The 14,406-nt window shown below is 45.8% G+C and overlaps 1 protein-coding gene across 1 annotated transcript; it reads left to right on the top strand.

The window, feature by feature from the left end:
- The first annotated feature begins 1,544 nt into the window (after positions 1–1,544).
- LOC120031788 (acyl-coenzyme A thioesterase 5-like) lies at positions 1,545–5,941 on the top strand. Its single transcript, XM_038977609.1, has 9 exons — positions 1,545–1,741; positions 3,027–3,126; positions 3,238–3,595; positions 3,755–3,874; positions 4,037–4,119; positions 4,250–4,343; positions 4,407–4,487; positions 4,573–4,690; positions 5,925–5,941. The coding sequence occupies exons 1-9, from the start codon at positions 1,552–1,554 to the stop codon at positions 5,939–5,941; spliced, it is 1,161 nt and encodes a 386-aa protein (XP_038833537.1). The 5' UTR covers positions 1,545–1,551.
- The last annotated feature ends 8,465 nt before the right edge of the window (positions 5,942–14,406 follow it).

Here is a 14,406-nt window from a genome sequence, read left to right on the forward strand (position 1 = left end):
ACGAGAATTGTATCTTTAAAATGGTGTCTAATACTTGTATGTTTGAGAAAATTGAATTATGAGATTTCTGTTGATTGAATTTGGCGCCCTGCAATTTCATTGGCTGTTGGCGAGAGGTTCCGCTAGCAGGAACCCCAGTCCTAGACAGTTAAGAGCAGATTTCCCCCAGTGCTGTGCATAGCCTATATTGTATACCATGCGCGCCAGCGGTCGCCGCTGGTGATTTGCATAAAGTTGGGAAAAGTTTATATTTTTCACCGCCACCCATCACCCAAAGGTCCCATGCCCTCTCTGCTTTCCTTCCATTGAAATTAATGGTAAGCAGTGTTTCACCGCGCGGCCTCGTGTGCTAGTGTATCATGAGGGTTTGTTAGGGTTGCGTCAATTCAATCAGGTATAAGGATAAGTATGACGATGAGTCACCGATTGTATGCTATGAATATTTTATTAACTAAGCAATAAATGGCAAATGCAATTTTCGTATATACGGGTTCAATGTATCATCACGCAGGATAAAACAGGGAACTGGGCAACACCCCAAAACCCCTCCCCTATATACTTTAACAGAGTTAGTTCTTGCTTCAGAGCAAGCCTGTTAGAGTAGAGGTCCAGTGTGGTTTAGACTTACTGGCCTATCGCTGGTGTTGGCGCTTAAGCTAGTCCAGCCCCTTAGCGCTCCGGAGGGTCCGCTGTTATCTTGATAGAGTGTTGCTGTCTTGCCCCACACCCCTGTTGCATTCACAGTTCCTGTTTTCGTGTCTTTTCAGTACTTTTCCATCCTTGCTACCCCTCGTGAAATGCACCCCTCCCCTCCCAAGATTAGTCAAGTCATGCTATATGTTTAGCCACACTTTGTTGCACAATTATAACACACACACACACACACACAGATGTTCAATGTACTTATCACTCCCCCACATACAATCAATAATGCTCAGACGTCACAACTTTTGAGGTTAATTATACTTTTATATTACGTGAGGGGCTTTTATTTTGAAAATGTCCAAAATTCAGAGACCCGTGAGTACCGTTTTAGTGTTGCTGACTGACGCTGATTAAGCAGACCTTCTTACCAAACAGTGCATAAACCCCTTCATTGTGTGGATTTCATCAACGTAGCCTACGTTGTTATTAGCCGGTGAAGTAAGTAACAGGTCTTTGAGAAAAATCTTGCCGCCTTTATGAAGGTGAATCATGCATAGGTCTACAGTTCATCGCTATGGGTTTCTAGTTGCTGCAACTTCGTGAGCAGTGCCGCACGGACTTTCTACTTTCCTGCACGTGTAAATTTGTCTACTCTCACCAGAAGTATGTAACTACACAGAGCGGTTTTCTATGTCAGCATGTCTCTGACCTGTCATTGTTGAATAACTCAGTGTAGGTAAATGTGGACACGAAGTTTGAAGCGAATGTGACTCGTAGCCAATTTTGTTGTGTTGCCAACCAGTTTTCACAGGTTAAAGCCAGGACAAATGAGATGTCAATCCCACCATCTTTACCAATTTTCGGTTGGTTTCTGTCTTGTCTTTTTCCTACAGGTGTTCGTCCACCATGGTTGGGACTTTCCCGCTTCTGTCAGTGCAGCCAACGCGGGGGCTCATGGATGAGAAGATCCAGGTAGTTGTGAGGAATTTACCTTCAGCGCTCTCGGTGACACTACATTCCCTTCATCTCTCTGAGGATAAGGACCTTTGGGAGGCGTTCGGCCATTACACCAGCGACGGCCAAGGCACGGTGAAAGGTAGATTTGTGACCGCCGACCGGGCTTACAGACCGTGTTCTTGGATGTAGCCTTGGCCTAACTTCTGTATGAAATCCCATCTTGTTTAATTCAATTACACGTTTTCCCGGTGGTCGCCAATAAGATCAACACCGCTGAAACATGCCTTTCTTAAAATCAATACACAGAAGTATATATATATATTTAAACATGCATATTTAGTTAAAAGAAATTCATGTTAGCAGGCAATATTAACTAGGGAAATTGTGTCACTTCTCTTGCGTTCAGTGCAAGCAGCTTCAGGGTATATGCAGCAGTTTGGGCTGCCTGGCTCGTTGCGAACTGTGTGAAGACCGTTTCTTCCTAACAGACCATAATTAATTTGCCAGAATTTTACACGTAACAGCAATATTTAGACTTAGGGTTGCCACCCGTTCGATAAATTACGGAACAGTTCCGTATTTCACTGAAATAATAAATGTTTTGTTTTCGAAATTATAGTTTCCGGATTTTACCTATTATAATGACCTAAGGTTCGTATTTCTGTGTGTTTCTTATATTGTAATTAAGTCTATGATTTGATAGAGCAGTCTGACTGAGCGGTGGTAAGCATTCATTCAAACAGCACTTTACTGCGTTTCCCAGCAGCTCTTAGCAACGCTTGAAGCACAGCTCTGTTTGACTTCAAGCCTATCAACTCCCGAGATTAGGCTGGCAATACTGAAGTGCCTATAAGAACATCCAATAGGCAAAGGTATATGAAATACAAATTGTATAGAGAGAAATAGTCAATGCGTTATAATTCCTATAATAAATACAATCTAAAACTTATTAACTGGGAATATTGAAGACTCATGTTAAAAGGAACCACCAGCTTTCATATGTTTTCATGTTCTGAGCAAGAAACTTAAACGTTAGCTTTTTTACATGGCACATATTGCACTTTTACTTCTCCAACACTGTTTTTGCATTATTTAAACCAAATTGAACATGTTTTATTATTTATTTGAGACTAAATTGATTTATTTATGTATTATATTTATGTATTATATTAAGGTAAAATAAGTGTTCATTCAGTATTGTCATTATTACAAATATATAAAATCGGAAGATTAATCAGTATCAGCTTTTTTTGGTCCTCCAATAATCGGTATCGGCGCAAAAAAAATCATAATCAGTCAACCTCTACAACTGACTTCTCAGAAAAAATTAGCTTTGAGTAGAATTTTTTTTGTTTTGAATGGTCATCCATCTCTGAAGTTCAAGTCAGGAACTCGAGCCTCTCTCTTTTTTGTTGTTTATGTAGTTGCTAAGGATGCCAGTCTTGGAGGAACATATGAAGGAGCAGAGCCCATGGGTCTACTGTGGAGCATGCAGCCTGTTCCAGGTAGTCGGACAGGCCTCAGGTAACACACCAATGCGTCTCAATATTTGGGGTCAATTTTACATAGGAAAAACACAATTTAGGGTGACCAGGCCTGGCTGGACTAGTCAAATAAACTCTCTCTGTCTCTCAGGTTGAGAAAGATGGATGTCCTCACTCCTATGGCGGTACACATCTCTGTGTACAGTGGGCACATGACTGAGGGCTTCAGCAAGCAGTCTCCCCTAGCAACCGTTGTCACAGAACGATGGTACATGGCACCGGGTGTGTGCAGAATTGACATCAGGGAACATGGAGTCCGAGGGACCCTCTTTTTACCCCCAGGTCCCGGACCCTTCCCTGGGGTGTTGGATATGTGGGGAGGGGGTGGGGGGCTAGTGGAGTACCGCTCCGGCCTCCTGGCGTCACACGGTTTTGTTTCCATGGCGCTAGAGTACCTTTCCCATGACAAGAACAGAACCTCAGACATCGATTCAAAAACCTACTTTGAGGTGATTCTCATACTGTGTGTGTGCCTACAAGCTTGTGCATGTGTTAATGTTCAGAAATGGCCCTGAGAGGGCAGAGTCCTCCTGTGACCATTTACCCAGACTGTTATATCACATCTTATTGCATCCTTATCACTTGAACTCTATCTCTCTGTTATGTAGAAAGCATTCAGGATTGTGCAGGAGCACCCTCTGGTGATGAAGGACAGAGTTGCTCTGTTTGGTCTCTCCTTAGGCACGTCAGTCGCCCTCAACTTGGCAGCCTACTCCAAAGACATCAGCGTGAGCCTCTCCCTCCCATTCTCATCTTTTTCCTCCAGATTGGAGCTTTGTATTTATAGAGTGAATTCAAATTCAGAAATCTTTATTGTCCCAACACTGACCATGTGTATATGCTTATGAGTGTGTTTAGTGTGTAAACAATAAATACTGTGTGTATTCCAGCCCAGATGCTGTGTGTGTATCAGTGGGAGTCACGTCAACCCGGTCAACAAGGCTTTCGGCAAAGTGTTTAGAAAGATGAACGAGTGAGTGGTGTGTGTATGAAAAATAAACCCAAATCTGTTCAAAGTGAAGGTGTAAAGTACCGTGATTATGATCTTGTGACATACAGCCCAAATGAAGAAAGAGACTAAAAACATAATTATTTATTGCCAGGCACGGGTATAAGACCCGATTTGATGAAGAGGGCCATGTGGTCTGGAGAGACATCATTCTGCCCATCCCAACAGACCTGGGAGAGAAAGTGGATGTAAGTCAACACACACAAACACACACAGTGGGTTTGTTTACTCATTGCCGTGTCTTCTGACAGATGGGGAGGATAAAGTGTCCATTGATGTTGGTCGTCGGGGAGGATGATCAGAACTGGGCCACAGTGGAGTCTGCCAAGGATGTGAGTACACACACAAACATGATTACAAGCTTCTTATGGAATCAATAATTGTGATTGATTGCTTAATGTGACCTCTGACCTGCAGATGACCCAGATGATGCGTGCAGCGGGTAACGAGCACCTACTGACCATTCTACAATACCCTGATGCTGGACACCTCATTGAGCCGCCCTACACAGGGCGGGAACTGTACTTCCTCAGAGGTAGGGAGGCGAGCAGGCCAGAGGTGGATGAACGCAGTGCCCTTGTTTGGGTGTAGGGCCTGATCAGAGCCTGAAGGTACAGAGGTGCCGTTCCCCTCACAGCTCCGTAGGCAAGCACCATGGTCTTGTAGCGGATGCGAGCTTTAACTGGAAGCCAGTGGAGAGAGCGGAGGAGCGGGGTGACGTGAGAGAACTTGGGAAGGTTGAACACCAGACGGGCTGCGGCGTTCTGGATGAGTTGTAGGGGTTTAATGGCACAGGCAGGGAGCCCAGCCAACAGCGAGTTGCAGTAATCCAGACGGGAGATGACAAGTGCCTGGATTAGGACCTGCGCCGCTTCCTGTGTGAGGCAGGGTCGTACTCTGCGAATGTTGTAGAGCATGAACCTACAGGAACGGGCCACCGCCTTGATGTTAGTTGAGAACGACAGGGTGTTGTCCAGGATCACGCCAAGGTTCTTAGCGCTCTGGGAGGAGGACACAATGGAGTTGTCAACCGTGATGGCGAGATCATGGAACGGGCAGTCCTTCCCCGGGAGGAAGAGCAGCTCCGTCTTGCCGAGGTTCAGCTTGAGGTGGTGATCCGTCATCCACACTGATATGTCTGCCAGACATGCAGAGATGCGATTCGCCACCTGGTTATCAGAAGGGGGAAAGGAGAAGATTAATTGTGTGTCGTCTGCATAGCAATGATAGGAGAGACCATGTGAGGATATGACAGAGCCAAGTGACTTGGTGTATAGCGAGAATAGGAGAGGGCCTAGAACAGAGCCCTGGGGGACACCAGTGGTGAGAGCACGTGGTGCGGAGACAGATTCTCGCCACGCCACCTGGTAGGAGTGACCTGTCAGGTAGGACGCAATCCAAGCGTGGGCCGCGCCGGAGATGCCCAGCTCGGAGAGGGTGGAGAGGAGGATCTGATGGTTCACAGTATCAAAGGCAGCCGATAGGTCTAGAAGGATGAGAGCAGAGGAGAGAGAGTTAGCTTTAGCAGTGCGGAGCGCCTCCGTGACACAGAGAAGAGCAGTCTCAGTTGAATGACTAGTCTTGAAACCTGACTGATTTGGATCAAGAAGGTCATTCTGATGCGCATTAGCCTATTTAAGTATTTGATTTACTTGCACGTGATGGAACGCGACATTGTAGCTGGTCCCATCAGATAACCTGGCACACGTTAGCCCTATGCTAACCTCCACCAGATGAGTGATTATTTCCTTTAACAATGTTCCCATCAGGCTGTCAAAGATCTTAGACTTCATATCCACCGACCAATGGCATTTCCTAAAATAAGTCAACCATGGTCACTAGTGGGATCCAATGCAGCTGTTTATATCTCTATCAAAAAATGTCTGCTGAATAATTTAGTGCCTTACTGTGATTGTTTTCAATTAAAATCAGTGGTGTGGATTTATGGACGCCAAGGGAAGCTAGTCTTCCCCAAATATTTGACTAATACATTTTTTAAAATGATCTTTCGTCTCTGTATTTTCATAGATTTTCGTCAATTCACAAGTGGCTGAATCTCACCGGAGAAATCATCAGCGAGGGAAATGGCGCCCCTCTGTCTTAGTATGTGTATCCCATGTATCTGCTGTTATCTGGACTAAAATAATATAATATTTTTTGGGGGGGACCTTTATTTAACTAGGTTAGTTCAGTTAAGAACAAATTCTTATTTACACGGCCTACCCTGGCCAAATGAAGGCCAACCCTAATCCGGACGACGCTGGGCCAATTGTACTCCGCCCTATGGGACTCCCAATCACGTCCGGTTGTGATACAGCCTGGAATTAAACCAGGGTTTGTAGTGATGCTTCTAGCACTGAGCTGCAATGCCTTAGACCGCTGCGCCACTCAGGAGCCTGAGCATTTGATTGATTGATTGGTGCCAGCAAGCATTTGGCCTCCATTGATAAAGTAATTAGCCAATCAGTGTTGAGCTGAGCTCAACTATGGGTTGTCCTGGTGCAGCAAAACATCCTCATGGGAGGCCAGTTTGGATTTGTCACACTAATCAAATTCATTTCTCAGCTAAATGTAATTTTCAGAAAAACTGTCTTTCTGGTCTGCTTGTGGTGTTGTCCTGCAGTAGCTAGCTTGCTAAATTAGCCCTTTCCTAAGCCATAGATGGGGATTTGGCCTAATTCTTTGTACAGGCCAATGATTATGATGGCGAATCTGATCTAACCATAAATTAATGTTGTGCCACTGGCCTGAAATGATTGAAGTTCAATATGTAGGCTCACGCTAACTTTGCTGGTTCATTGTTGTCCAGGTGAGGAAGTTAGGCTAGCAAGCATTTTTGCTAGGTAGCCTATGACAACAGAAACTAAAAGCGTACTACTGTATGACAGAGCCAGAGACCGTTTTGCCAACATGAAAGAGAGGATGGCATTGGCGTTTAACTAGTCTATAAGTATGATGAGTGAAAAAATGTTTTGAACTTGCGGGCGCACGCACACACAATCCGTACCGTGGACAGCCACGTGATATTTAGGAACTTTGGACTAAATCGTTTTTGGTATCTTTTTACATTTTTCAGTGTATTATACTAGGCATATATAGCCTTGTTGATTTGATTATGTTTAAGTTGATATGGCGCTGGAATAGCGGAGGAAGTGCTCCTGTTGACTTTGTGCTATTGTATATCACAGTGGCATACGAACAAATGGGTTATAGTGAAAACAACACAATTATCACAACAATATGGCTTTTTTATTGGCTTGGCTTGGCTTCCTCAGTGATTTTACCCATGCACCGCTACTGATTAAAATGGTAAATAAAAATAATAGCTTCTGGCCTCCCGAATGACACAGCGGTCTAAGGCACTGCATCACAGTGCTTCAGGCATCACTATAGACCCGGGTACGATGCCGGGCTGTGTCACAGCCGGCCGTGACCCACGAGGTGGTGCACAATGATCCGGGATAGGGGAGGGTTTGACCGACTGGGATTTCCTTGTAAGCGATCAGTGTGTCAAGAAGCAGTGTGGCTTGGCAGGGTTGTGTTTCGGAGGACGCATGGCTCTCGACCTTCGCCTCCGGAGTCCATAGGGCAGTTGCAGCGATGGGATTAGACTGTAACTACCAGTTGGATAAAATTGGTTCTTTGCAAATGACAATTTCTAGGACTGTCTGGGATTGCTAGGACTGTCTGGGAGTGGTCTGAGTGGGGAGGGGAAAACTGAAAATTAGCTGTTATTGACAGAGGTTTGGAGCTCCTTGTTATTGGAGTATTAGCCCTAACTAATTTACTGCATGGAAGGCCAAAAATCCATCCCACCACAACGTGCACAAAATAAGTCAAGACACTCGTGGTCTTGTCAAAAAGCTGTCTTTACCCTTACTGCTATTACTAATTGGTGGCGTGATCCACTAAGGCGGTAAGTCTTAAAACTGCACGGTACGACAGCTGTGAGTTTGAAACCCCTTTGGGGCATTATTATATGAGGAACAAAAACACTCCACTGCTGGTCCTCGAGTCAAATGATGCATAGGTGATAAAGTAGATGATAAAAATGCATATAAAACGTAATTAAAATGGTAGGGCTACCAGTGATTTCGTTATCTGATCACTTTTTAAAATGTATTTCGCAGTGTAAATTGACTGGATATATTCACTGCAGTATTAAGCCTAACATTGAGCTAATGAATTATGGGCTAATATGCATAAGCTTCTAATTTAGGCTACACATCTCGAGCCTTTAAGGTCTTCATTTTAGCATATGTTTTCCCTGTCAAAATAAAGGGTAAATAAAAAATACATTTGTTTTGCTGCGCAATTACGCACCTGGCCTCTCCGCTGCCTCGGATATTCCTTTTAAATCTTGTGGAGTCCCAGGAAAAGCCAGACTACAATAGCTTGTTGGAAATTTATTAGGGGTTCAGCTGTGGCTCAGTTGGTAGAGCATGGCGCTTGCAACGCCAGGGTTGTGGGTTCATTTCCCACGGGGGGACCAGGATGAATATGTATGAACTTTCCAATTTGTAAGTCGCTCTGGATAAGAGCGTCTGCTAAATGACTTAAATGTAAAATGTAAATGTTCACAGCAAAGCAGTGAAATCTATTATTAGTCTTAGATTTTTTTTAAATCCTTTGACATGGTCAAATAACTCAAACATAGATTGGCACACAGAAAATAAAGGCCATGGAGGCAGTATTGGAACAATTAAATTACAGTTAACAAAGAATTACACTTAATCCAGTATAAACTAATGTACAGAATGTATTTTAAGAGACAATTCACAAATTCTACAGCATAACGGCAGAGTCATGTCTTAAGTGTAAAACTAAGTGACTCAATGATTCATGCCTTCTGGGAGTGCTATAAAGTCCAAAAGTAATGGGCTGAGTTAGAAAGTTGGCTCAGAAGTTTAATAATCTAAATTTATTTTTTAATACATCTATCTGCATATTTCAAGACATGGCATATGATGGTATGGTTAGATACCTGTCAATGGTGTGCGTACTGGTAGCGAAGTCAGGTGCAGGAGAGCAGAGGGTTGTGAACAGGCTTACCTCTGGGCAGGTGTCTAGGAGCCTTACACTGGGCGCACACCGAGCAGGAGGAAACGGTAAACCCTCACGTCCTTTGCCAAGGTGGGCCACCAGTACTTCCCAGTCAGACAGCGCACCGTCCGACCTATCCCCGGATGACCAGAGGAGGGTGACGTGTGGGCCCAATAGATCAACTAGTCACGGACAGCAGACGGAACGTATAGACGCCCGACGGGACACTGGAGGGGAGCGGGCTCTGTACGCAACGCCTGCTCAATGTACGTGTCCAGCTCCCACAAGCCGGGAGTATGGGAGTCTGATCCATGGGCCGCTCCTCTGTGTCATACAGCCGGGACAGTGCGTCTGCCTTCATATTCTGGGAACCTGGTCTGTAGGACAGGGTAAACAAAAAACGGGTAAAGAACATGGCCCACCTTGCCTGATGAGGATTCTGTCTCCTCGCTGCCCGGATGTACTCCAGGTTGCGGTGGTCAGTCCAGATGATGAAAGGGTATTTAGCCCCCTCAAGCCAATGTCTCCACGCCTTCAAAGCTTTAACCATAGCCAACAGCTCCCGGTCCCCCACATCATAGTTCCGCTCGGGCCCGAGCGCTGAGAGAGCACGGCTCCTATCCCAGCCTCGGACGCGTCCACCTCCACTATGAACCCCAAAGAGGGATCCGGATGGGCCAGCACGGGAGCCGAGGTAAACAGAGCTCTTAGGTGCCCAAAAGCCCTGTCCGCCTCAACCTACCACTGCAGACTTACAGGACCCCCCTTCAGCAGTGAGGTAATGGGAGCAGCCACCTGACCAAAACCCGGATAAATCTCCGGTAGTAATTGGCAAACCCTAAAAACCGCTGCACCTCTTTTACCGTGGTGTGAGTCGGCCAATTACGCACAGCTGAAATGCGGTCACTCTCCATCTCCACCCCTGATGTGGAAATGCGATACCCTAGGAAGGAGACGGACTGTTGGAAAAACAGGCATTTCTCAGCCTTGACGTACAGGTCATGCTCCAACAGTCGTCCAAGTACCCTGCGCACCAAGGACACATGCTCGGCGCGTGTAGCGGAGTATGTCAGAATGTCACCGATATACACCACTACACCCTGCCGTGCAGGTCCCTGAAAATCTCGTCTACAAAGGATTGGAAGACTGATGGAGCATTCATCAACCCGTACGGCATGACGAGGTACTCATAATGCCCTGAGGTGGTACTAAACGCCGTCTTCCACTCGTCTCCCTCCCGGATACGCACCAGGTTGTACGCACTCCTGAGATACAGTTTAGTGAAGAAGCGCGCCCCGTGCATTGACTCAATCGCTGTGGCAATAAGAGGTAGCGGGTAACTGTACCTCACCGTGATTTGATTGAGACCTTGATAGTCAATGCACGGGCGCAGACCTCCATCCTTCTTCTTCACGAAAAAGAAACTCGAGGAGGCGGGTGAAGTGGAGGACCAAATGTACCCCTGACGCAGGGATTCAGAGACATATGTCTCCATAGCTGCAGTCTCCGCTTGCGACAGGGGATACACGTGACTTCTGGGAAGTGCAGCGTCTACCAGGAGATTTATCGCACAATCCCCCCGTCGATGGGGTGGTAATTGAGTCGCCTTCTTCTTACAGAAGGCGAGAGCCAAATCGGCATATTCTGGGGGGATGCGCACGGTGGAGACCTGGTCTGGACTTTCCATCGTAGTAGCACCAACGGAAACCCCTACACACCTCCCCGAACACTCTCGCGACCACCCCGTGAGAGCCCTCTGTTGCCATGAAATGGTGGGGTCATGCCGAGCTAACCAGGGAAGGCCTAGTACCACGGGAAACGCAGGAGAGTCAATGAGGAAGAGACTGATTCTCTCCTCGTGACCCCCCTGCGTCACCATGGCCAGGGAGATGGTGGCTTCCCTGATTAGCCCGGACCCCAATGGTCGACTATCCAGAGCTTGTACCGGGAAAGGTCTAACCATAGGAATAATGGGGATCCCTAAACTAAGGGCGAGCGCTCTGTCGATAAAATTCCCAGCCGCGCCTGAATCGACGAGCGCCTTATGCTGGGAATGTAGGGAAAACTCAGGAAAACAAACCGGTACAAACAGTTGGACAACAGAAGGCTCTGGATGAGAGTGGTGCAGACTCACCTGGGATGACGCCAGAGTGCCCTGCCTGCTGCCTCGACTCCCAGAGGGACCAACCCAGCACCGACCGGCAGTGTGCCCTCTGCGGCCACAGATGGTGCACGTGAAAGCCCCTCCAGCCTCCCTACGCGCAGCCCCTCCCAGCTCCATGGGCACCAGAGCGGGGGTGCTGGAAGATGGAACCGACAGAGCCCTCTCTGGACGTCCGCGGGTGACCAGCAGGTTATCCAGCCGGATGGACAGATCCACCAGTTGGTCAAAAGTGATGGTGGCATCCCTGCAGGCCAACTCCCGTCGGACGTCCTCGCGCAGGCTGCATCGGTAGTGGTCGATAAGGGCCCTGTCGTTCCATCCTGCTCCGGCGGCCAAGGTCCGGAATTCCAGGGCAAACTACTGGGCGCTCCTCATCCCCTGCCTCAAGTGGAAGAGCCGTTCCCCAAGAGCCGCTCCTCGAAGTGGTCCAACACCACGTCTCCTTCTCCCCACACAGCATTTGCCCTCTCTAGAGCTCTCCCCGAGAGGCATGAGACGAGGGCGGACACCCTCTCCCTTCCCGAGGGAGCTGGGTGAACGATGGCCAGGTATAGGTCCAGCTGTAATAGGAACCCCTGGCACCGTGCTGCCGTACCATCATACTCCCTGGGAAGGGAGAGACGCATGCCACTGGGACTGGATCCAGGAGGGACGGGTAGAGGTAAACCCGGTTGCGCTGATCGAGGCGCTGGAGAGACTTCCTGTCTCTCCCAGTGGTCCATGGTCTGGACAACGCGATCCATCATGGCACCGAGATGTTGAAGCATTGCCAAGTGTTCCTGGACGCGCTCCTCGACTCCTCTGACCGGGGTACCTGCTCCTGCTGACTCCATGGGTGGTGTGATATTCTGTCAATGGTGTGATATTCTGTCAACAGCAGAGGGTTGTGAACAGGCACACACTTTATTGAGGCAAGAGAAACCAACAGACGGACGCAACTGCGTCAAAACATCCAGCCAATTGGCAAAAGTGCAACAACGCGCAAACAGTCCCAAACTTATGTTTAACAGAAACATGCCTCGGGAACAACACGGAAATTCAGAACACGAGTCTGGCGCGTCACAAAATAACTCATAACACAAACAATATCACACAAAGACATGAGGGGGAACAGAGGAATAAATACATGCAGTGTGATTGGGGAATGTAAACCAGGTGTGCAGGGAACAAGACAAAACAAATGGATCAATGAAAAATGGAGCGGCGATGGCTAGAAAGCCGGTGACGTCGAACGCCGAACGCCGCCCAAACAAGGAGAGGAGCCGACTTCGGTAGAAGTCGAGACAATACCTAAAGGTTTGGACTGTACTTTTCTTGTCAATCATTTTGAAAAAACCTTTGCTTTAAAACTGGATATTAAATGACCCTCCATCGTTAAGACAGTGGATTAATGCATTATCTCAAATTTGCATTATCTAAACTATCTATGTTTTTCTATTGTCAGAAGAAAAAAATGTGTATAAAAAAAATAAAAACTATTGGCAACTTGGTCCAAAAGAATGCCACAATTGGCCTATAGGTGGCACTGTTATAACCAGTGTCACTTAAACCCGAATATCCACTGCCCCGTTTGACCTAGACACTTGAATGCAGGTGAATGTTATATGTAGGTGTCTTTCCTCATGCTGAAAAAATTTGCCTCAAGGACCCATAAGGTCCGTCAGAATAGATTTTCCTCCATCTTGGAAAACCTGTAGGCCCATGGTACATCTCGTAACTTAGTTTGAGAAAAGCTAAGGGATTGGTTAAGAGATCAATAAGAGTTATTGATAAATATTCACTTAAATCCTTTGGAAATCCACTTCACTATGGCCTATCAACTTGAAACTTTAGGGTCATCAAAGACATTACATTACCATGATGAACCATATTAAGTTTGTGTTATGATAATTATGTTCTCAATGTTCATAAACTGAACTTCAATTAAACTACTCGGTCTGTTACCAAGAATTTGTAAGGTTCTTGTTGAAATGAAACAGACAGAGGCCAGTCTACAATAGTCAGAATGTTTATTTACGAGAGCTCTGCCCATCCTTACATGTACATTGGTTTATATACTTCTCGTTTAGTCATAACTGTCCCTCCTCCTCTAAGACAATGACAATATAGTACACAAGTCTTCTCCTTCTCATACATTGCCTGCCACCTGTTATACAATCTACTACAAGCCCAAGGTTTCTCCCCTCCCTGGGTGGGGACAGAATGTCCTGTAAGGAACACAGTAGTACAGCTTGTCTGTCGATAGCTCCTCTTATCATTTGTTTCACACTTGCACCCTGCTTACATACTAAAAAGGAACAAAAAGTCCTTGTTCTAGTTCTGACTAAAACTACACACATCAGATTTATACATTTATGATTCTAATAAATTTCATACAATCATACAGTGACAGGGTAGAATTCTGTTAGTTATAGTTCTACGTTAAATGTATACATCATTTAGTCATTATTCATAAAATTCATAACAGTTTGGCATTGATATCTTAACAAAATAAGGAAACTATTAATAACAATTCACTATTTTTACTATGTAACGCTACTGCTTAAAATAATCAAATCTTCTCATGGACTAAAACTCATTCATTCTGAATTTGGTCTTTGGACCCATCACAATAGTCCCTAAAGAGTTTAAGAAAATACCATTGATGCATTCAAAATAGTTCTCCTCATGAACCATATGTCAGATTCACTCCAGATGTTGTATTTAGACTATTTCATCAGTCTTTAAAAATAGTTGCTGCATTCAAATATGGCTGCACTACCTATCAATGCAAGTTAGCAAACATGCTAATGCTAAAACTACTTTAAATATATTATTCTCATAATGCTTTCACTGATAGCACATAAACGAAGATCGTTGCTACATGATAGTGCTTGCTTTGTTATCCAAGTGATCTTGTGTCCATTCTGTCATCCTGTGAATGTTCATTGCTGCTCAAGCTATATTTGACATATTTTATTTACTAATAGCCTATTGGAGGAGAGATGCACACTTTCTCATGCTTGCTGAATTAAAGTAGGCTACAGCATTAAGAACTGTAAAGG

Source organism: Salvelinus namaycush, chromosome 38 (genome assembly GCF_016432855.1).
Source record: "Salvelinus namaycush isolate Seneca chromosome 38, SaNama_1.0, whole genome shotgun sequence".
NCBI lineage: Eukaryota > Metazoa > Chordata > Actinopteri > Salmoniformes > Salmonidae > Salvelinus > Salvelinus namaycush.